Source organism: Terrapene carolina, unplaced genomic scaffold (genome assembly GCF_002925995.2).
Source record: "Terrapene carolina triunguis isolate 2854851 unplaced genomic scaffold, T_m_triunguis-2.0 Scaffold194, whole genome shotgun sequence".
Taxonomy (NCBI): Eukaryota; Metazoa; Chordata; order Testudines; family Emydidae; genus Terrapene; species Terrapene triunguis.
Genome location: NW_020664545.1, coordinates 7,802,714 through 7,825,889, shown reverse-complemented (window position 1 = coordinate 7,825,889; position 23,176 = coordinate 7,802,714). Strand labels below are relative to the sequence as shown.

At 51.3% G+C, this 23,176-nt stretch overlaps 2 protein-coding genes across 4 annotated transcripts in view; one reads left to right on the top strand and one right to left on the bottom strand.

Annotated features, from left to right (window-relative positions):
* TNFAIP8L1 (TNF alpha induced protein 8 like 1) overlaps positions 1–17,386 on the top strand; it is an 18,153-nt gene extending 767 nt beyond the window's left edge. Inside the window, exons 1-2 of one of the 3 annotated variants that reach the window (XM_024222125.1) lie at positions 9,560–9,749; positions 15,255–17,386. In XM_024222125.1, the coding sequence (XP_024077893.1) occupies positions 9,740–9,749; positions 15,255–15,820 (576 nt within the window). In that variant the 5' untranslated portion in view covers positions 9,560–9,739 and the 3' untranslated portion in view covers positions 15,821–17,386. Of the gene's footprint in view, positions 1–9,559; positions 9,750–10,238; positions 10,287–15,254 lie in introns of those variants that run through there. The other 2 variants (XM_024222136.1, XM_026655003.1) reach the window with 2 other exon arrangements.
* A 3,332-nt stretch (positions 17,387–20,718) lies between these two features.
* The window catches only part of MYDGF (myeloid derived growth factor), a 7,078-nt gene continuing 4,620 nt past the window's right edge, over positions 20,719–23,176 (bottom strand). The window contains exons 4-6 of the mRNA XM_024222155.2: positions 22,769–22,850; positions 21,821–21,893; positions 20,719–20,869 (exon numbers count right to left, since the gene is read on the bottom strand). Of these exons, the coding sequence (XP_024077923.2) occupies positions 20,790–20,869; positions 21,821–21,893; positions 22,769–22,850 (235 nt within the window). The 3' untranslated portion in view covers positions 20,719–20,789. The remainder of the gene's footprint in view (positions 20,870–21,820; positions 21,894–22,768; positions 22,851–23,176) is intronic.

Here is a 23,176-nt window from a genome sequence, read left to right as displayed (position 1 = left end):
CCCCCCCCCCAACTGGGCATCACCCTCCTGTCTGCCCCCCCTCCCGGCCAGGGCCTGCCCCCAGCTCCACTTTTCTTTCTCTCTCTCCCCTGGCACAAGACCCTAATGGACATCTCTTGAGTCCTGCAGTACCAGCCCGTCCTGATCTCTCTCTCCCTTGTTGCTCCATGGCAGTGGGCATCTCCCCTCTGTGCCAGTGGGTCCCGGTTGGCACGTGTCTCTCTGTTCTCTCCCTGAATCCATAGGCATCTCTGGGCTGTCCTTAATGCTGGCAGATCTCTGGGGCGGGCAATGGGGATTTCTCCCCCTGTCCCCATGCCAGCGGGTTCTAGGAAGCCCCATCTCTCACCTCCTAGGAATCCGAGAGGGGAAAGCCCCATTGCACAGTGCTCCCCGGTGTAGTGTCTGAATACTGGCAGTAATGGTTAGATGCTCACTCCAAATGCCACAGACTGTATCGGTCAGGGAGGATGTTGTGGGGTGCTGCCTTGTTCCCCTGATTTATGACCCAATCTACTAATATTTCCCTGGCCCAGGGTAACTAAAGGGCCAGGGAAATATTGGGGCCAGGGTTCCACCCAACGCGCTGCACTCTTCTGAGCACCTGGCTGCTTACGTGGGCATCGAAATGGGAGTGGAGCTCTATTGAAGATTCATAGATTCATAGATTCTAGGACTGGAAGGGACCTCGAGAGGTCATCGAGTCCAGTCCAGTTCCAGGGGCGACCAGGCTGTCACTGGGATTTGAGGAGGCAGTGATTGTTCAGAATCCGTTTAACTTATTGCCCCATGCCCTGAATGGCTTGATAGGATCGAAGAACAGAGAACAAAGCTTGTTCCTTGTGGTCTGTTGCCACTCAAGAAAGAGATCTTGGCGTCATTGTGGATAGTGCTCTGAAAACATCCACTCAATGTGTAGCAGCAGTCAAAAAAGCGAACAGAACGTTGGGAGTCATTAAGAAAGGGATAGATAATAAGACAGAAAATATCATATTGCCTGTATATAAATCCATGGTACACCCACATCTTAAATACTGCGTGCAGATGTGGTTGCCCCATCTCAAAAAAGATATATTGGAAAAGGTTCAGAAAAGGGCAACAAAAATGATTAGGGGTATGGAACGGCTGCCCTATGAGGCGAGATTAATAAGACTGGGACTTTTCAGCTTGGAAAAGAGATGACTAAGGGGGGGGAATATGATGGCGGTCTATAAAATCATGACTGGTGTGGAGAAAGTAAATAAGGAAGTATTATTTACTCCTCATAACATAAGAACTAGGGGCCACCAAATGAAATTAATAGGCAGCAGGTTTAAAATAAACAAAAGGAAATATTTCTTCACACAACGCACAGTCAACCTGTGGAACTCCTTGCCAGAGGATGTTGTGAAGGCCAAGACTATAACAGGGTTCAAAAAGGAACTAGATGAATTCATAGAGGCTAGGCCCATCAATGGCTATTAGCCTGGATGGGCAGGGATGCTGTCCCTAGCCTCTGTTTGCCGGAAGCTAGGAATGGATCACTGGATGATTCCCTGTTCTGTTCATTCCCTCTGGGTTACTTGGCATTGGCCACTGTCAGAAGACAGGACACTGGGCTAGATGGACCTTTGGTCTGACCCAGTCTGTTCATTCTTATGTAAAATCAGTGGTGTTTTCTGCTGGAACAAGTGACAGTGTGGCATGATTTGTCTTCTAAAGCCCCATCGACCAGTTTAAAAAAGCAGCTCAGTAGGGGAGGGAAAGGAGCCATTTAATTCCTCTCTAAAAGGATATTGCAGTTTTAGAAGGAGCTCAGAGAAGGGCAACATGAATGATCAATGGCTTAGAAAGTCTCTCCTCTGAAGAGTGATTGATTGAAAAGATTGAGACTGGTTGGTTGAGAGAGCATTGGACTGGGACTGAGGAGATCTGGGCTTTATTCCCAGCCCTGCCACTGGCCTGCAGGGTGACTTTAGGCATACTACTTCCCCTTCTCTGTGCCTCAGTTTCCCCATGTATAAAACGGGGGATAATGATGCTGACCTCCTTTGTAAAGCACTTGGAGATCTACTGCTGTATAAAGCTCTATAAGAGCTGAGGATTATTATTAGGACCACCTTAGAGAGGAGGCAGATAAGAGGGGCTGTTATAAGATTCTATAATATAATGAATGGTCTAGAACCGATAGATTAGGAACATCTGTTCTCCCGGTCTTTGTGACACAAGACTTAGGGGATGCTCACTGAAATTAAAAGGTGGTAAATTCAAAACAGATGGACGGAACTATTTTTTCACACCGCGCATAATTAGACTGGGGAACTCATTACCACAAGAAGTCACTGCGACCAAGAACTTTGCAAGCTTCAGAAAGAGACAACAAGTATATGTGAATTATCATCGTTATTGCCAATCATTTTGGAAGGGATATTATATTTCAGGGTTTAAGCCAGTCTCTAACTATTAGAGATCAGAGTGAGATCAGTGGTGAGAGACCGATTACCCGGCAGCTGCTACTGTGGGTTCTTGCACCTCTCACACTGTGAGAGACAGATAACTGGGTGAGATGGACCTTAGGTCTTATCCTGTCTGTCAATTTCTGTGTTCCTGATCTCATGAGTAACATCATATACATCTCTAGCGCCTTCCATTCAAGGACCTTAAAGCTCTTTACAAAGCACTAACCCTCTTAGTCCCTCTGAGCAGCATCACCCCATTTTACAGATAGGGAAACTGAGGCACAGAGAGGGGCGTGACTTGCCTGAGGTCACCCAGCAGGTCAGTGGCAGAGCTGGGAATAGACCCCAGGGCTCCGGAGTCCCATTCCCTAATAACCACTAGACCATCAGTTGGCTTAAAAGCAAACTTATAAATGCAGCAACCCCAGAACACAGCCTGTAAACGTTGTTGTTGTTCATTATTTGCAATTCAGTCACACCTAGAGCAGGGACTCAGGACCCGCGGCCCTTGGCGCAGTCCTGGCTTGTGCAATCTTATGTCGAAAAACAAGATGGGGAATGAGACCAACAGAACAGCGTGGTCAAGGGGGTAACAGTGAAACCAGCAAGAGTTGCACCTTGAGCTATGCAGGCTGCTTGTCACCTGCCCAGCCAGCCCCCCCCATTAGGCCCAATTTGGGGTGCACCTACCACAAGCCTCCCCCCCGCCTCATGAGAATCTTTCGTTGCTTCTAAAGTGGCTTAATATTCGCAATGATCCTTTCAAAGGCACAGACCCCGTCAGCTGGGACCATCCATGTGCCAGTCAGCTGAGACATCTCCGCATGGAGTGTGGGGGCTTGAAAGCTCCTTCTTCCTAATGAGCCTCCTTAATCACCACCCTCCTGAGCAAGGGCGGGAGGAAGTTGCTCCAGAAGAGAGAACTGCTGATCTGAGCTCGACAAGGAAGGGAGGGAGCCGAAAGCAAGAGAGATGCCTCAAAGTAACTCGCCCCTCCGTATCCTTGCTCCATTCTGGGACAGAGCATGATCCATCCAGTCCCGCTTCCTGCCCCTCCCAGAGAATTATGGAAGGATGCTGCTGTGATGGAAGCAAGCGCTCTCAGGGTCAGTGGAAAGGGACCTTAAGGTGGACGGAAGCACCCCTTCCCTCCAAGAATCTCCTCTCCCTTTATTCAGGGAGCTTTCCCAGCCAGCGTAGAACCGGCCTACAGGCTCTATGCTGGTCCTGCTCCCTGGCCCTGATGTAGGGGCAGGTTGGGAGCACAGACAAGTGCCCTGTATCACAGCTAATCTCTATTCTCAGGGCCCGCAGAGGGCTGTGGGAAGGGGAGTGTAAGTCAGAGCAGCCCCAGGGCTTCTCTACTGGGACCAGGCAGGCTCCTGCATGTTTCAGAATACAGGGAGTGCAGTGGTGACATAAAGCTTCCCTATCTCCAGTGCAGGAACGGAGTAACTGAGGCTCAGGCTACAACAGGGCACGTTCTGTCCCTGACCTCAGATGCCCCAGGAACCTCTCAGACTCCCTCTGTTGAGTGGCAACGTCGTGTGATCCGTTCCCAATCCCAGGCATCACTGCCATAATATTCCAGAGCAGTGGAAGGCGCGGTCCTTGAGATCTCTGCATACATCAGGCTCAGCTAGCTTGGCTCACCATCCCTTCTTGTGGCCTCCTTATATCCCTCAGCTGATGGACTCATTGGTTCTCCCAGCTGGATCAGCTAATTAGCGTGCGCCTCCCCCAGCCTTTTCCGGGGGGAGCTGATTGGAGCCTCAGTGATCAGAGTGCTGGCTCACCAGGCAGGTCCCAGCACTCTGTCACCCGGGCGGTACGTGAATAGCTCAGATCTGTCGCGGGTTCTTATCCCATGTCATCACAAGTATCTGAGTGACTCAGGTGGATTGTCTCCTTACGGGGATACATTTGAGCGGTGAGCCCAGAGCCGGATCCAGGGTTCTGGTTCAGGGCCATCTCTGGTTTTTGCTCCGAGTTGGCTATTAGTGACTGTGGCCTGTTCCAAAGAAGAAACCCTAAGAACTATTTCAGACGGCTTCTGGTTTCCGCCCTGCTGTGTCTGTTGGCTTCCTGCCACTCCTAATCAGTTCCACGCTTGGGAGCAGCGAGGGGCCGACGGGGGGCTGGCGTGCTAATAGCGGGAGTGGAGTGAGTGCTGAGAAATGCTGTTTGGGGGATTCTGTGAAATGAGTTGGCGAGTTCTCAGTCCAGTTCTGAACAGCCAGGCGTCCAGCTTACAGCAGTCACAGCTGCATTAACCGGCCCCTTGCTGATGGGCCTCAGCAAGAGAAACCAAAGAACATCCTAGCCATCTGAAACCCCGGAGTATGCCCCAAGCCATGCTGGTGGCAGGGGGACCTTCCATTGCCACTGCTGGGTGGCTAATTAAAGGTGCTCAGGGCTCTCTGCGGCAAAGGGTCAGGAACCGCAAGGGCCTTTTACAATAACACATTAGCGCTTCCCTTTACGCTGCATAGCCACCTGTCCCCTAATCAACTCCCCCCTGCCTGGCTGGGGCCTGCACATGGGACGGTTGGGGGCAGAGCAACGGCAGGGGTGAGCTACAGGAGGCCTGGCCAAGGCAGCCCTGAGTCAGGCCAGTTTCCCGCTGTCCTAACCCTATGCTCTTGGGGCCTGGACTGAGGCCTCGCCAACTCGTTTCACAGCATCCACTGAACAGTGTTTCTCAGCCCCTATGGGCCTTGCAGCAGGCCCAGCTTAGGCCAGGCCTGGCTTGCACCAAGAGGGAAAACAGCCCGTGTTCCCGGACTAGAGGAGTCCCACATCTTCTCCCCCGGTCCTGGCCCCGCACTGCCCCTTTCACTGTAAGCCCTTTGGGGAAGGGGCCGTCTCTTTGTTCCGGGTTTGAACAACGCCGAGCACCATCGGGGGCCCTGGCCTACGACTCCGGTGCCTCTGCAGCCGGTAATAACAGCACCACGCCGGCCCAGCGTCACTATAAGTGGGATAGGCCACCGCTGTGTGTACACATGGCTGGCTCACCGGATTCCTGCCTCCTTTGTCAGGGAGAGGGGCTTTACGCAGTAGCTTCCGTCTCCTTCTCCTCCTCGGACCCGCCCGCTCTGTACACAGTCTGCCTCCCAAGACGTCGGTTGCTTGGCTACTGATCAACTCTTACATTTGGCCACTTCAGGAGAACTGCAAAGGGCCCGGCTTGTTTCTCGAGCAGCTGGTAGATGTTAGCGATGGGGCTGCTGGGGAAGGTGGAGCTAGCAAGGCTGTTGGCGCCCATGGCAACGGGTAACAACAGCGGCTGCAGGAGATGAGGTACCTCTTTAATTATTTATTCCCCCACCCCCAAACGCCACTAAAAGTCAGGCCTGAGAGGGAGGGATAACAGCGCTGCCAAGGGCATCTGGAGTTGGCTGACGTAGGGAGTGTTACCTAATGGTTAGAGCCGGTGACTCCGTGGTCTTGCTCTGTGGTTACGTCACTTCCCTCTTCTCTTTCCCAATCTTTAATGGTCGTATTAACGCTTCCCTGGGATGGCTGTGAAGCTTAATTAAATGAGTGTCTGTTAGCCGCTCTGAGAACTGCAGGGCGGAGCCATACGAAGAGAAGCGGAAGAGAAGGACAGTTGTTGAAATTCCTTCACCCCTTTACAGAGCCCGGCTGGTTTGCCCCAAACACGGGCAGAAGTTTAAATGTGTGTGTATAGGGGATAGCCCTTGTGCAGCTCTGCCCCCCTTTGGGATGCCCTCTGCACAGGGGGTATTCCGCGTACTTCAAGGCCAGGATGGCATAAAGGGGCCTCAGTGTAACAGAACCAGACCTGAGCAGGCTGCCTTGCCCCAGTGTAGACAAGATCATGGCACAGTGAAGCACCGTGCACCGGATTGCTCTGCTCCTGTCAGGCTCTGGCATGACGCGCTGCTCTCCAGCAGACCCAGGTTAGGCTCTCGGGTGGCGAGGCGTTCCTGCCAGGTTTGCTTTCCACCGCGCTGGCAGGGAAATGGTGGAAGAGCTGAGTTCCAGGGCAGCCAGGGAGCATCTCGACCCACACCACATTCATCTCTGGTTTCCCAACCAGCTGGACAGGTGCCGCTTCCGCTGTCTAACGCGCCCTCTGAGCGGAGAACTTTCGCACCAGAGGAAACTTTTGACGGCAAGTTATAAATCCAGGCAAAACGGAGGGGGTTGGGGGGGCTTTGACGGGTATGTGAACGCGGCCCTAACAAGCGCCAGGAGGAGGAGGTGCCTGCCTGCTCTCAGCGCCTCTTTCCACATGCTGTAAGCTCTCTCTCCACGCTGACCCATAAATTATTCAAGTGCCTTTGTGCTGCACTATGAAATATTCATCCCGCCATCAAGGGAGCGGTGGGTGGGTGTTCGGCGGGAGAAGGGGAACGGCTGACAGTTGCTCCGGTAATTGAGATCAGCATCGTCACGAGTGGAAGCAGTGCAGGTGTGCAGCGTCTGGAAGAAATGGGGGGGGGGAGAGAAGTGAGGGGCAGAGTGGGAAATAATCAATCGTCACCTCCGCTCCCTTCCCAGCTTGTGGAATGGGAGGGGGCCGGGCTCAGGCTCCGAAGCCCGCTCCCTGCGGAGCCGTGCTGATAGCAGAGGCCCCTGGGAGGACAACATTGCCGGAGTTGGATGCAGCGCTGCAAATTGGCTCCCTGCACACACCTGTATGTGTCAGTTTTGCCTAATCCCTTTCAAATGTCACCAGCCTCCGCTGGGTGCTGGCAGGATGACAGTGTTTTCAGATTCACGAAGCGCCCGTTTTCTGATTCATCGCAGGGGGATGCTTTTAAACGATCGGGGCCTGATTCGGCCCTTGCTTCCGCTGGTAGCTGCGGGAGTTATTCCTGATGTGCACCACTCTTGGGGGGGGGAGATCAGGCTTTGTCTCTGTTACATGTACCCACAGAGGAAGGCTTGTGTCAGCATCTCAGGAGCAGGCGGGGCTGGGGGAACCATGAAGCTGTCACCGGATGTGCAGAGGTTACCATGTGCCATGTTTACGGGTGAACTGTATGCCATTGCAGTCCTGTGGTGCGCGTCCTCCCCAATGAAAGGGTTAAAACTCAGACCTGGTCTAAGTGGCTGCCACACTGCGGAGGTCAAGGGAGGCTCTTACTCCCGGGCCAGGCCCTGTGTGTTTGATCAGCCAGGGAAAGCGGATTCTGATGCTATGCGGTTTCTAGCTTAGTGTTCCGTTGGCCAGGTCGCGGCTGTCACTTGATATCTAGGGGTGGCATTTGGTGATGCTCTCTCCGCTGCATGCCCTTCAGTTAAGCTCTTATTAAAACTCAGTTTGTTTTTTCCTCCCTGCGAGTTGCCCTTGCTGCAGAGCGGCAAAACTCACTCTGAGTCAGGTGCCAACTTCGCATGTTCAAAGGAACGCGTTTGTAACTGCCCTGTGTTCAGAGCCCCCTGGTGAGAGCTGGGGAGGGGCTCTCCGTGGTTTGGGGCCGAGAGGAACAGGTACAGAAAGGATTCTGTGGATGAACAGTGTTCGCTGGATTTATCTTTGCCCACAGCTGGGTGTATCCGCTGGCTTCCCCCTACTACCCATGGATAGTTCGAGCTTCTTGTTCTTCCCTTTAAGGCTTTGCATGAAGCCACTTCTGCTTATATCCCCGCTGTGGTCTCTGGCTACTCCCCGTTGCTCTGATGATGAATCCGCCTGACCACCCCCTTCTCCCACCCTGGTCTTTGTGCCTACTTCCATGGCCACGCCTGAGGCGTGGATTGCTCCAGGTGCCTGGCCCTTCCACATTCCAATCCCTCCTATCGCCAGGCCCATCAGCGCTCACGTCTGGCAGTAAAACCCACTGAATCAAAGCCAAAGACATGCTTCAATGCAGGGTCATGCTGGTGGATCAACATCAGCGAACAGATAACACGGCTCATGCCATCCAGCGAGGCCAGGAAAGCAGCTCACTGCTCTGCTGTAGGTAGCAGTGGCGGCACCCTCGACGGGGAGAGAAACTGAATCCTGAATTTGGGCATGGCAGATTGAAACATGCACCCATCTTGCCTTGGAAGATCTATCTGTCTATTCAGGTACTTGCCTGGTCCTCATCACCATAGTATTTGAGCACCTCACAATCTTTATTTATCCTCACAACACCCCTGTGAGGTAGAGAATGGCTATTTCCCATTGTGCGTATGGAGAAACTGAGGCACAGCAGTGCTTGCAGCATGGGTAGGCATCTTGAGCTAGCTGGATAAAGATAGCCGTGCAGCTGCCCAAGTACAGTCCCACCCAGGACCCTAGGGATTGTCCCACAGAGCCAGGTTGCAATATGGCGAGCCCTAGCCCTGGCCCCTCTGCACCCAGGCCTTTGACCCATCTACATCCTTCCTGCGACCTCTTGGCGAGTCGTGACCCACTGCTTGGGAAGCAACCCTGTCCAAAGTGACTTGGCCACAGACTTTCTGCGTGACCTCGGGCAAGCGGAGAATTGAACTTCAGTCTTCTGCATCCTAGGAGTGCAACCTAGCCACTAGCCGTCCTTCCTCATGGTGACGTTGAAGTGTCAAGGCTCCCAACTGCAGGAGAGAGCTCTGAGAGAACTTCAGGTGTCTGGAAGAGACGGGAAAGCAGAGACGTCTGCAGTCTTGGACGCTGCATCTTCAGCCCCTTGACCATCGCCCCATCCTTCCTCTCGACAGATGCGGAGCCTTGCTCCATTTCCCACGGTCGTGTCACAGAGCGAACTGCGCTTTCAGAGGCTGTTGGGGCTTTGTTTAGAGGTGTTTTCAAACTCCAGCAGAGCTGGAAGCGTGAGTGACAGGAAGGAAATCTGCTGGTTTATTTCCGTTTCTAACTTGTGCTGGGGCAAAACTGCCTCCTCCTCTGTCGGCTGATAAAGCAGCGCCGCGGTGAACAATGGAACGAGTAGGAGGCTCTGCCTGACGGGCTCGTCTGAGCCGGAAAATGTCTCATTCGAGGGAAATCTCCAGTCACTCGTTAAACGGTAGCGTCTGCCCAATGGGAAGTGAGCCATGTTTCGGGGGGCGGGGGAGCATGTTGAGAGGATAGTAACAGATTAGCAGGAGAGAGGGGTTCGGCACGGAGGGAAGGCGTATGAATTAATTAATTCATTCCCCAAGTCCAGGGTGATGCTGCCGAGTCCCGTTTAGAGCCCCCTGGCGTGGAGTGATCCTTAGAACTGGATGAACCAGGAGCAGCACGGCTCTCTGGAGAGATTAGCCTGGCACTGGACAGACCTGAATTCCTGGCTCTGCAGCCGGACGGCGGGGTGACCTGAGGCAGATTGCGCCCTGAGACGCAAGGGAAATGAGCAACAGAAATGAGAAGAGGTTTGGAAAATGTGACCTGTGAGGAAAGGTTGAAAAACTGGGCCTGTTCGCCAGGGCCACCAAGAGCGGGTTCGGGCCCCGGTGAAAAAAATTTTTCGGGCCCCCCTGCAAGGGCGGACCAGCTAAACGGGGCCGACGGAGGAGGGGGGAAGCCGGGCCCGGAATTTTTTCGGGCCCCCCAGCAAGGGCGGACCGGCTAAACAGGGCCGACGGGGGGGGGGGAAGCCGGGCCCGGAATTTTTTCAGGCCCCCTAGCAAGGGCGGACCGGCTAAACGGGGCCGACAAGAGGTGGGGGAAGCCAGGCCCCCTTCCGGCCGCCGGGCCCCAGTAATGTGTACCGGCTTCCCCCCCCCCACACTCTTGTCGGCCCTGCTGTTCGCTCTAGGGAAGAGAAGGCCAAGGGGGGGGGGGACGTGGTTAATATGTAAAAGGTTGTGATAGAGAGGACAGTGACCAATTGTCCTCTGTGTCCACTGAGGGTAGGACAAGAGGGTGTCACCTTAGTTTGCAGCAGGAGAGACAGGTTGGATATGAAGGTAAACTTCTAACTCAGAGGGTTGTTAAGCTCTGGAACAGGTGACCTAGAGGGGTGGTGGAAGTGTTTAAGAAGAGGTTGGACTAATAACCCCTATCAGGGATGGTCTAGGTTTACTTGGTCCTGGCTCAGCGTGGAGGGGCTGGACTAGATGACTTCTCAAGGGCCCTTCCAGCCCTCCATTGCAACGATTCCATTTCTCCCCGTCTAAAGCGCTTTGAGATCTGTGGCTGAACAGTGCTATGTAAGAGCCAGGCATTGTTAAATTAATAATGCGAGGGAGTGTTGTGTGGTGTCTGTTACCGTGGTTGCTTACAGGGCTGTATGGGTGTTGCAGGCTCTTTAGAGAAGGTTCCCTTTGCTGGGCATTTCCTTGTTTTTAAAGGATTGTGTGGGTGGAGGTTGTACTTGGTCAACCTCAGCTGACAAAGGTTTGGGGTGTGGGAATTTCTATTTATACGGGTGCCTTTCATGATCCCAAGGTGCTTTGCAAACTGCAGGCACACAGCAGCATTGAAATGCAGCCACCTCTGGGGTGAAGCCACCGGCAGATGGATAAGGCATCAACGTGTTGGAAGGAGCAGAAATTTTGGGCGAGGACAGGGAGGCAAAGCCTTACTCTCCCAGAAAAGACCCTGGGAAGTGTAATGTCTGTGCAGAGCAGAGGATCACAGCTGGTAAGGTCGCATGCTCTAAAATGTGCCAGATTCATTTTCTCTTCTGTCACTTGTGTTCAGTTCTGCAGCCTGTGCTCTGCAGGAAGTCAAGCTAGATGATCAAAATGGTCCCTTTAAGAGCTCAGCGTCAGTTTGCTCTGAAAGGACAAATGGATAAGTCAGCCCCACGTCTTTTAGGCCAAGGCCTCGAGCTGTGACCAAGGATTTTGGAAGCCCCAGTTTTTTGGGGGTGCTCGGTTTGAGACACCATAAAGGGGCCTGATTTTTCCGAAGTTCTGGGCACTTCCAGCTCCAGAGAAAGTCAGTGGGAGCTCGGGATGCCCGGCGTGCCTCAAATGATTCCTCTCCCAAACCGGGGACTGCTCTGGAAAACTAGGGCCGTACGGTTTCTGGGTCTCAGTTCTGCCATCTGTGAAATGGGGATCAGGCCAGCGTAAGGCGGCTTCCACCATAGAGAAATAGCTGCCAGGCCAACCGTCTTCCCACTGCCGTCTCTCCTAAGGTGGCAGGTGCTCCAAGCTGTCACGTCACTACGCTTGCTTGCCCAACAAGGGTCGTCGGTCTTTGGAAAGATCCCTGGATGAAAAGACACTGGCAGACAGCGGAGCTGCCCTACCAGTGCCACGGCAAAGCTGACTGCAGCCTCCCACGAGCAGGGGAAGTTAACTTTCTGAAATGCAGGTGCTAAATCATAGCCCCCGTACTGCCGCCCACGCCCCTGATCGAGCGGCTCGGTTTCTCTCCTCTCTCGCAAGCGGCCTCTCTCGGTACCAACTTATCTCTCGTCTGCCTGTCGGGCAGAAAATGAGCCTGTCCTGTTAGGAGGATGCCTGCCGCTTCAGCATTGCAGGCTGTATTTTTTCCATTTCTTTATTAGTAAAGAGAGAGCCCTCCAGCTCCCGACTCACGCTGTTAAAATCAATGTTTTCACATAAAAGGAAATAACTTGCAAACCTTTGTGTTTCCAAAGGGCTGTAAATAGCGCTGCGTGGAACATCCTTGCAACAGTACCGGTTTTGACTGCTCTATTACTGCTCACTTAATTTATACCCTCCTTAAACCTGGGCCAGCCTTTCCGTGAATGCCCCCTATTTGCAGGGGGTTAGAACTTGCAATGGAAAATTCCCGGCCGGCTCGGTGCGCTGGCTCCCACCGGCACCTTTGTCATCCGACCTGAGGCAGCTCTCCTGCTTAGCTGTATTGCTACCAGTTGAGGAACTGATTCAGAGTCACCAGTTCTATTAGCTGGACTGTTGTTCCAATGTAAACCCTAGGATGACAATGATCTTGTACCAGCAGATCGAGGGACGTGATCATTCCCCTCTATTCGGCATTGGTGAGGCCTCACCTGGAGTAGTGTGTCCAGTTTGGGGCCCCACCCTACAAGAAGGATGTGGAAAAATTGGAAAGAGTCCAGCGGAGGGCCACAAAAATGTTTAGGGGGCTGGAGCCACATGACTTATGAGGAGAGGCTGAGGGAACTGGGATTATTTAGTCTGCAAAAGAGAAGACTGCGGGGGAGGGGATTTGATAGCTGCTTTCAACTACCTGAAAGGGGGTTCCAAAGAGGATGGATCTAGACTGTTCTCAGTGGTGGCAGATGACAGAACAAGAAGTAATGGTCTCAAGTTGCAGTGGAGGAGGTTTAGGTTGGATATTAGGAAAAACTTTTTCACTAGGAGGGTGGTGAAGCACTGGAATGGGTTCCCTATGGAGGTGGTGGAATCTCCTTCCTTAGAGGTTTTTAAGGTCAGGCTTGACAAAGCCCTGGCTGGGATGATTTAGTTGGGGATTGGTCCTGCTTTGAGCAGGGGGTTGGACTAGATGGAGTTCCAACCCTGATATTCTATGAATGGTCTAAAGCACCTTCCACTGGATGATCTCAAAGCGCTTTATAAACCTGAGCTCACTATCTTCCCCCCATGTCAAGTAGGTAAGTATTATTAGTCCCAATTTACAGATGAAGAAACTGAGGTATGTTGAAGTGAAGTGATTGGTCCCTGGTCACCCAAGGAATGTACGGCAGAGCTAGGAATGGAATCACGGTCCCCCTAACTCCAAATTCAGTGCGTTAACCACTAGACTATGCTCCCTCCTTTAATCACAATCTCTGTTATTGTGCTACAAACAGCAGTATGCCCCATGTAGAGGTCACAGGACAAGGATGAAGGAGATCTGGTTTCAATTCCTACCACGCACCTTGTGCCATTCTGTGCCTCAGTTTCCCCATCTGTAAAATTGGGATAATGATACTGCCCTCCTTTATAAAGGGTTTGGCGATCCACAGTTTAGAGTTAGGATTTATAATCCATAGCACCTGTGTCCTCATTCCCTGCCCACCAGTAAAGCCATCTCAATCCCAGTTTTGATGTTACTCAAAACCTTTGAGAGGTGCATTTTCAGCAAGGGCTAGTGATTCTGGGGGCCACCTGGAGACCCCTTAAAGGGGCCTGACTTTCAGAGAGCAAGTGCCGAAAGCTTAAAGTACAAATATTAAAGAGCATGATTCCGGAGGGTAAAGGTTTGAAACTGGATTATTTAGGAAAGGGAGACACTGAAAATGCTTCAGAGCAATCGACTTATTAATGGCTTCACCCCAGTGCCATTATTATCATAGTGCCTTGGGAGTGCTTCTCATTGACCGGGACTCATTTGTGCTAGGAGCTGTACAAACATATACAGTCTCTTATGTGGTGTTCCTCATATACACGCAATGGCTGAGCCCGCTGAGGCCAAAGCCCCAGAATGACTTCCCTCTAAGCAGAGCTTCCCCGAAGCCAGCGCTGTAATTTTTGCCCATCAGGTCAACGCAGTGAAACACATTTTTATTTATTGTGTTACCACAGCAGCAAGACCCTCCAACCAAGATCAAGGCCCCGTTGCGCTAGGTGCTGTAGTGGCAGTCTCTCCCCTGTAGCACTTACAACCTCAACAGACAAGGGGCGGGCAAAAGGAAGGATTGTTACCCATATTTGACCAATGGGGAAACTGAGGCACCGAGCGAGTCAATGACTTGCCCGCGGTCACAGAGCTGGGACTTAAACACAGATCTCTTGAGCCAATGAAAGCGCCAAACCAAATTTGTTCAAGTTCAGCATAAACAGGTCCCACCGTATGCAAACAGCTGCATCACCAACCTGCTTCTCTTTCCCAACTGTCCTAACATGAGAGCTTGTAGTTATCATGGTCTGCAGTGTGTGGCTGTTCCAGGCAGGATGAAGCCCAGCACCTGTGTTGCTTCATTCGCTTGTTTCGGTCTCTAACACAATCACTGGCTAAGTGGCTCGGTTTGTGTTCGTGAGTCCTAGGCAGGTCTTGTCTGTCTCTAGGTCTTTCTCTTGCCTGAATTACTGCATTCATCTGTGTGCAGCTTTCAGCTAAGCTGATAACCTTGCTTATGAGCGCCTCGCTTCTTTCTTCCTTGGCGGGTTTGCAGGAATCAAATTCCCTCACGCAGCGCCGGTGGGGTGCGGCAGGAGCATCGGTCCCTGAGTAATGGTGAGCACAGGTTATCATCCAGCCAGGAAACTGAATGGGTTCCAGAATCCAAACTCTGGCATAGCAGGGAGCCGGAGAAATAGAGTGCTTTGATGTACTTTGACAAACACAAAAGGAAACCAGCAGGAGTGCTGCTCTCTGGCAGGTTGCAGGGACTGAACAAAATGATATCCGCAAACGTGGCTTATAATGCTATCCGCTCTCGGGGTGCGAGCTGTGCTGTGCTAAAGGGCCGCTCACCTGCCACATGACCAACAAATGTCACGTGGGTCTCCCGCTCAAAGAAACGAGCCAGATTTTAAGGCGGGCACGTTAAAATGGGTGATAAGTCTTATTCTGCGTAGGTAGCAATACAGATCCCAGGTGGGAAGACAGTAATGTAGGTCTAATGGGCCTTTCCAATGTACGCAGTGCATCGACCTTCCTTTGATGTTTAGGGGATTTTATTCCACAGTGATACCTAGCCACTAAATTACACCTGTTCTCAGAAAGGGGGAAAGAACCCAGGAGTCTTGGGTCCTAGTCTCCTACTCTGTAAACCATGTGCCCTCCTAAAGCGGAGTACAGACCCTAGGCGTCCTGATGCTCAGTCCCTGCCTGTTCTGCCCGCTAGACCCTCCTCCTATCCCAAAGCTGGAATAGAATGCAGGAGGCCAGCTTCCCACCTTCCTCTGCTCTTAGACCAAGATGCTTTTGTGTGTGTGCACACCTGGGCCAGGAGAGGAGGGATCATTACTCCAGGGCAAGGGCTGAATCACATGGTTGTGTTTTTTTTTTTTTTTTTCCCCTTCCAGAGAAGATGGACACCTTCAGCACCAAGAACTTGGTTCTGCAAGCTCAGAAAAAGCTGCTGAGCAAGATGGCCTCCAAGACCATGGCGAACATCTTCATTGATGACACCAGCAGCGAGGTTCTGGACGAGCTGTACCGGGTCACCAAGGAGTTCACCCACAACCGCAAGGAGGCCCAGAAGATCATCAAGAACCTGATCAAGATCGTCATGAAGCTGGGGGTACTGTACCGCAATCGGCAGTTCAGCGCCGATGAGCTGCGGCTGATGGAGCACTTCCGCAAGAAAGTGCACACCCTGGCTATGACCGCCGTCAGCTTCTACCAGATAGACTTCACCTTTGACCGCAGGGTCATGTCCGGCGTGCTGAACGAGTGCCGCGACCTGCTCCACCAGGCCGTCAACACCCACCTGACGGCCAAGTCCCACTCCAGGATCAATCACGTCTTCAACCACTTTGCGGACTACGAGTTCCTGTCGGCGCTGTATGGACCTTCTGAACCCTACCGCACCCACCTGCAGAGGATCTGCGAAGGGGTCAACAAAATGCTGGATGAGGACAACATATGAACCAGCAAAGACAAGGCCTGAGAGCAAATGTTTGGCTCTTTGCCTGACTCTCTTCCACCTGGACTCTCCAGGCTGCATTCTGGTATCCGTGAATTCAACGGCAAGACGTCTGTTGTTCTCAGTGGGGTCAGGCCTTCTCGCTCGCTCTTTCTCCACGTTGCGAAACGTCTTGCTCTTTCCTTTTTTTTCTCCTGAAGACCAAGGACCCTTCACTTTCTGTCTAAATGAGGTTGCAATCTGCTGCTTGTCTTAGTAGCTGGAATCTCTTCACCTCACTTTAGCTCCCTAATGAAATTAAAATGAGACAAAGCAGCTTCCGTCTCTACCCTACTGGGGCACAACCACACCAAAGGCGGGGTTGTTTGTATGAGTGAAACTGGAGAAAATGCTCTTTTTTGCACTGGCTTGATATCTCCGCTTTGGAACCCAACCCAGTGTCTATAACCCATCAGAGGCCAAGCCCCACAGCCCCTACCCACTGTACATGAGCTCTCTGTTTAAAGGTTCTTGGTCTCACTGTATATATTTTTATCCACCAAGTGCTCTTAAACCCACAATTCAGAGTCCAAGGAGTCCTGCTGTAGCAAAATCTCTCTCACTTCTAAATCTGTTTTCATTCTGGTGAGGGGGGAAACCCACTACATCTTGTGTGTAGCTTTTTTTTTTTTTCTTGGTTAAGATTAATTCAAGCAGAGAGCATGGAGGAGTGGTTCAGGTGTCCTGCCACTGCCAAGATGTAAGGCTGTCTATCCTGAAGTTCAACCATGCGGGCTGGGTTTAAACACAGTTTCCCTGGCCAGCGTAGAAAAGGATGAGCCATATTCTAAATGCTTTACAAATCCATGCTATGGTCTAGCACCCCTAGGCCAGGGAAAGTGCATTAGAACCTTGCAAGCAAGAATTGGGTTGTGGTGTTTACCTCACTATTGTCTCCCGGGAGGCCAAGATATGGATAGTGGGAGGATCTCACATAGGGATGGACCCTGCTTGGATGGATCACCCCACAAGTAGAGTCCTGCACGGATACAAAATTGGTATCCACATCCGCAAATATGGTCTGCGGATATAAAGTGGATATCTACAGATTTGCAGGGCTATACCCACCGGGTCCCAGGATGGGGAGGGACCCTTGAATGGGGGAGAGGCTGCAATGAGGGTGGTCAGGTTTAGACACTGTTGTGGTTTGAAGCTTAACACAGGTCAGGCCTAAACTAGGGGCTGGAGCAAGAAGTGGTCATGCTCCAGGTACCACTTGCCCCTCCTGACTGTTGCCCAATGGGTACTTTGGGCCAGTTACGGAGGCAGCCTCTCCCTTCTGACTGAGAATGGTGGAGCATTATTTTCTGTCCATGTTCCTTTCCCACAGGGGAAAAGAGGAGACTGTATTTTCAAACCAAATAGCAAATGTGCACTTTCCTCCTCCTCCTCTGAAATCCAAACTGAATTTCTCTGTCGTCAGCCTCTCCGGCTGATTATATCAATGTAATTGTTTAGATTTGGTCCTCTGGGGCTTTCCCTAGTATGTCGTAGGTTGGAAACAACGTCTTAGATTCCAATAAATTACAAAAAAAAAAAAAATGCAGCCCTGGTGAATAAATAAAGTTGCATCTTCCACCTGAGCACAGTACAGGGTTTGGTTACAGAATTGGTAAGTAACCAGGGTGCATTGCTGGCAGATCCTCGCCTTGCTTTTGCTTTTTAAGCAGAAGTACTAGCCTAAGACCTCTCCTTTGCCTTTTTGGCACCAGGGTTCTGCCCAGGAAAGCGGAGATGCAGAACTGTGTTACTGCACCTAGAGGTGCTGGGGCACCCAGAGATCCTACCCACGTTCATGTGAGTGGAGAGCATTTAACCCCGTGCAGGGCTGGGCCTCTGGGGAGCAGGAGCTCAGATTAGGCACTTGTTGTGTCCCCTCTGACAGCCCCCGCTGTTTCAAATGTGTGCGACTCTGAACCACAGCCCTGCTCACTAATCCCAATCTTTTACCTAGCGCGTTTCAAGGTGCTTTCCAAAGGACATCAGTAGCATTGTCTCCATTTTATGGATAGGGAAACCGAGGCACAGAACTGGGAGGTGAATTGTCCAAGGTCATCCACCGAGCTGGGAACAGAACCCAGCTCTCCTGAGTCGCAGACAAGTGCTCTGTTCACTAAGCCACACTGTTTCCAGTTAAGGATGATGGTGCTCCAGCCCTTAACCATCCACTTTTGTCCACAGAGCAGGTACAAGGTGGGCAGTGACTGGGCAAGCTTCCCTCCCCCCCCACCTCAACCCTGATCGGGAGGGGCCGTTTCTAGAGGGTGAGAAGGTAGTTGGGTCTTCACCCCCTGCTAACTTGGTGCCAGGAGGGGTCAATTGTGGTCATCACCTATTTAGTGGGAATTAGCCCCGAGACCAGTTTGTTGGGCATAGGCCATTGCACCACCATCAATTAGGTGATTCCATAATCCCATTGGCCAGCCATTCGAGTCATCCAGCCACCCTTCTTCTAAATAAAGTTTGATGGCTTTACTCTACTGCCACCATTCAACCAGGGGCCGGGCTTCAAAGGCGAATGAGAACACTTGAGCCGGGGGTGTTCGTTCCCCTTTGGCACACAAACCCAAGTGCTGTGTTCTGCAGCGGCGTTACCAGAGTGCCGTGGCTGGGCCCCGGATAAAGCCGCTGTTTGGCTTCTCACTCTTTTCAGAATGAACTGAAAGGCAGGGTGTGAACGAGAGCGCGGTCTGAACCGGATGCCACCCTCCAGGGCCTGTCTTCAGCTCTCTGATCTCTGCATTGTGCTTGGAAAATGGTCCTTTAATGCTTCACAAAGGCAGCCTTGCCTTATCTCGGTGACCTCCTTGTGCCTCCTAGTCCGAGGGATGTCTCCAGGCGCAGCAGCCCGCTAATGTTAACCCTGTAGATTTAGAGCAGTGAGCTGCTCTGCCCCTCTGATACACAGCACCTTTGCTGCTGCTGGTTCGAGGCACTGATACATTTCAGGCTTTTAAAATTGCAAAGCCCCAGCCTCCTGTGTTTAATTTGGCTTATTCTGAACTAGCGCAGCTAATTTAATTGTGCAAAGCAGCTGGGGATGCAGGGGAAAGGAGTGGCTACAGGTGCATGAATATAAGGCAGCCCAGCGGCACGCTGTGTACAGCAGCTCTTCACCTCTGGGGCTCGCCGTTGTCAAAGTTTGCAAGCGGAGGTTTAATCTCTATTACTTTACCATCCTGCGCCTGTCAATCTGTGCTGACGAGAAGCCCAGGCCTGGAACAGCCTGTCGATAGCCAGCTGGCGTATTGGCAGATGTGCAGAGAGAAACCGAAGCGGAACCGGTCTGATGGATGCGGCAGCAAAGGGCTGGAACGCTGACAGAAAAATGCTTTACTGCTCTATTGTCAGCACCATTTATGAGATTATGTGGAACATCTCTGGGGGGAAAAGTTCTCTGGACTCAGCAAGAGTCCTCAATCATGAGTCACTGGTACGACAGTGCATGATGTAGCATACCTCAGAACTCACCAGGAACGTGTCTCTATAGCAACTATACAAGGAGGGTCCCTCAGAGATGGGGCCTTGCCTGGAATTTCCCTTTTTCCCCTACTCGACCTCCCCAAAAATCTTCCCCTTTCTGTCTTTATGAGAGCTACGAGTTCTCAGCATCTCCGGAAATCCAGTAGGCTTCTAAAAATCTCAGTACAAGGCGCAACAGACTTCCAAAGAACACGTGGACTCTACAGAATGTAGGTTAACCAGTCCCTAACTACTGTCCAACACACAAGTGACCCAGCAACAGCTACTGGGAGAATGGGACAAACTCATAGATTTAGTGTTGTCTTTGCACCATGGCTGGGGACAACAATAGATGATGAAATGTCTGATACAGCTTCTCGCAGGAGGATGGATTCAGTGTTGCAATTGATCCTTTGCATCCCTAACTTCTAGGTTCCTCAGGCATAGGCCATGGGTTATCTCCCTGAAGTGGCCTTTGTCTTATGACATGTCAACCTCCCAACCAAGGAGACCCAGTCTGAGGATCTGCAGGTGTCTGCTGATTGGATGTCAAACTGAAGAGCAAAGGCTATTCCGCACTCCGGGCTCCCAATCATAGAGACGGTAAGAAGCTGGAACAGCCAAAGTGACCAGTCTAAGCGAACTTGGAGACAAGATGCTTTGCTTTATTTTATTTTTTTATATACAGATGAAGGGAATTCTGGATTCCTTCACAGTTATTAGACTAAATAAGAAAATCACTTCCGTATATACGAAAATAGTCCCGGAACTGTATTGAATAATGGATGCCTCATTGGATGGATTTCTGTGTGGTATCAGAATAAACAAGGCCTGTGTGGACCCCACAGTTCTGCTTTTCTTATGCCAAGGTGCCAAATTCTGATCTGGGCAATAGGGCAGAGTTTTTTCCTCAGCTCACCAAATGCTGCTCGGTGGTGATCACCCACCAGATAGGACAGTGAATGGGTTTGGCTGGTTCCGTGCCCCCTCCTACTACCCGTTTAATCTGTTCTTCCTGTCACGCTTCTGGGCAGAAACCCTATTCCCTCTCCAGAGACTAGAGAGTTAACTACTTTCCTTTAGCAAACCTTGTTAAAATCCTGCTCCTTATCTTTCCGCATTGCTCTGCTTAGCAAGGAAGATAAGGAGACACAGCTAGAGGAGAGCTTTACCCTATTCAGTTGATCACTGAAGCAGAAAGCAGGCAACAGAATAGCTGGCTACAGATCAAGAATCTCAGAGGAAGGCTCCAGCTGCAAAGGCTTCTAGCATCTCAGGCACCTGGTTACTCTGACACAAGACAGAGGGTATCTGTCTTAACACCGCCGAGTCCAGTTCAGAGCGGACCCCAATATACTTCTATGTGGGAAACAGGAAAGAACACCCTAGACAACCAGCAATTAAGAAAAAGTCCCCTTTATCCGCCACGTTTCTCCAGCCGAGAGACAAGCCCCTTCCCTAGGTCCCCGGATCACAATTCGTCATGGGGCGTTTTCGCTACAATCACTAGTTTGGACAGTTCGGAACGGAACTTCCCTTCTTTGTGAGCCACTAGAATGAGAGAAAACACAACAGGGAGTAAATGGACGATGAAGCATCAACTATTAGAACCGCCGGTTCCTTCCAAGAGATCGAGAGGGCAAATCAAAATCTGAACTGCACTGATCACCTACATGTGGAGTGTATTTGCAGCGTTTCTCAAATGCAGCCACCGTGGCGGGGGGGGGGGGCAAGCTCTGGTCACAGGGCTTTGGGCTACCCCCACACACCCCCATTGCCCCTGACCCCCGCTGCCTCAACCCCTCCATCCAGGGCTTAATTTGTCCCCAGGCTTGACAGGGCTGAGTAAGTCTGCTGTGAAAAGCGATACTTGTATGCTTGTTAATATCACTTTTCACAACAGACTTACTAGCTAGCAATAAATAGATTGTAATCCAAATCATTGTAATTATTTGTTTTCCCTAAAGCTAATTAAGTGTTTTAGGAAAAAGTGTGAGCGCGGCCACCAGGAAGGGTTGGTGGCCACACTCTGAGGCCACCACAATATTTGTCCGGAGAACCCCCACCTTAGAGGCTTATTAATAAAGTCATTGTCCCCCCTGCACATACCTAGGGTGGTAACACCTATGGGATCCAGGAAGGGTTCAGGGCCCCCATTTTGTTAGGTGCCGTACAGCCAAGCACCAAAAAGTCAGTTCCTACCCCAACGAGCTCACAATCCACGATTACCATTAATACACTACCTGTGATTTGGAATCATCCAGGGCACAGGTGCCTTTCCATCCGTCCCCTATTAGACTGCCAAGCTCCAGACATGGATCAAAATATACCACAACCATCCACCTGGGTAGTGTATGTAGTTTTTCCATACTTCTGTTGCACATTTGCATCTAGTCTAAATGCCCATTTCCCCAGGATATACAGAGATCTCTCTCTCTCATGTTGGATAAGTGACCTCATCTCCCTCACGAGTCACCCTCTGCTCTTTAGATAGCTACATACCTGTGGTTTCGGTGATTTCAAATTCCTCCGCCTTTAAGGGGACGTCGCTCTGTCCACCCGTCGCAGCTTGGGACTGAAATGGGAAAGAAGAATTTTTACCCTGTGAGCTAATCCAGAGAGCTTCCATGTTAAACAAAATAATCATCTGGCACCACTGCCAAAGATCGCTTTGGCTCCTGCAGCTTGTAACAACTAGGGTCAAGGGATTACATCAGCAAAGGAAATTTAGAGGCCAATCTCTGGGAATTTGTCCTAGTTCCTCTTAACTTTATTTCCCTGGGGAGGTGCTGGGAAGGCTCATCATTTGAGACGTTTAGAACGGGATAGGGCAAAGCATTGCAGAATAGCATGCAGGGGGACAATTCTGCACTGGCCAGGACGACGGTTTGAGGAATGGATTGGACCATGGGGGTCATAAAGAGGTTCCATGGGGTTATAAGCTCCCTTCCTTTTTTAATGGCTACATAAAACGCGGGAGGAGGGGAAAATTTTGGTTCTGTTGGAACATGGGGTTCCAGGATAGAAGAAGCTGTGAACCACAGAACTAAAAAGTCTTTTCTCTCTCTCATTTCTGTGGTTCTCTAGAAACCTTTTGTATCTTTTAACGGGTCCAACAGAGGCTTTATACACTGCACAATGAATGATTGGATGGATTGGGCCACAACTCCCCTCCCCATGCATCCCATAGCAGCATTGCTTCGGAACTACTGACAAGAGTAGCAACTGGTGTCCATAAAGCCAGCAACCAGTCAAAAACTTTCAGGGGGCAGGTACTGTATGCTGCACGAGGGTCCTTTTTAGCCACGTTTCTGGCCAGAACCACGCTTTAATTCAGTGCACAACAGAGCAATGATTTCATTGCACACATTTTATAGTACAGCTGTCTGATCATTCTGATGTACAGCCTGTCTCCCATATGCCCATTCAAAGTAAGCAGCTGGGACTTACATAAGCCATGCCATACTCTATCTTTGCTCCTTTCACTTCAGCTTTAAACTGGGTAAAGAAGAGATAAGACTTTCCTTGGGGCCTGAAAAGGAAGAGCAAAATCTTTGACTTTGAAAGAGGGAAAAGGTTATCCAGAAGGCACAGAACAGGAGCGCGCTACCGGCCCGGCGATTAGAACATCACTGCCACTCAGGGAAATCAGGATCTGAATTTCGTCCCATGGCTTTCCCAGCTAGCAGGGGTGGAAGCATTACAGACATCGCGCTCAGCCCGGGGGGGGGGGGGGGGGGGGTTCTCTTCTCGGCCAACAGGGGGGGGAGGAAATGCTCTGAAAGGAAGCAGGTCTCTGCTGGGGGCGGGGCATCCCTGTTGTGAACTGGCCCAGCACAAGAAAGGACAGAGGTGCAG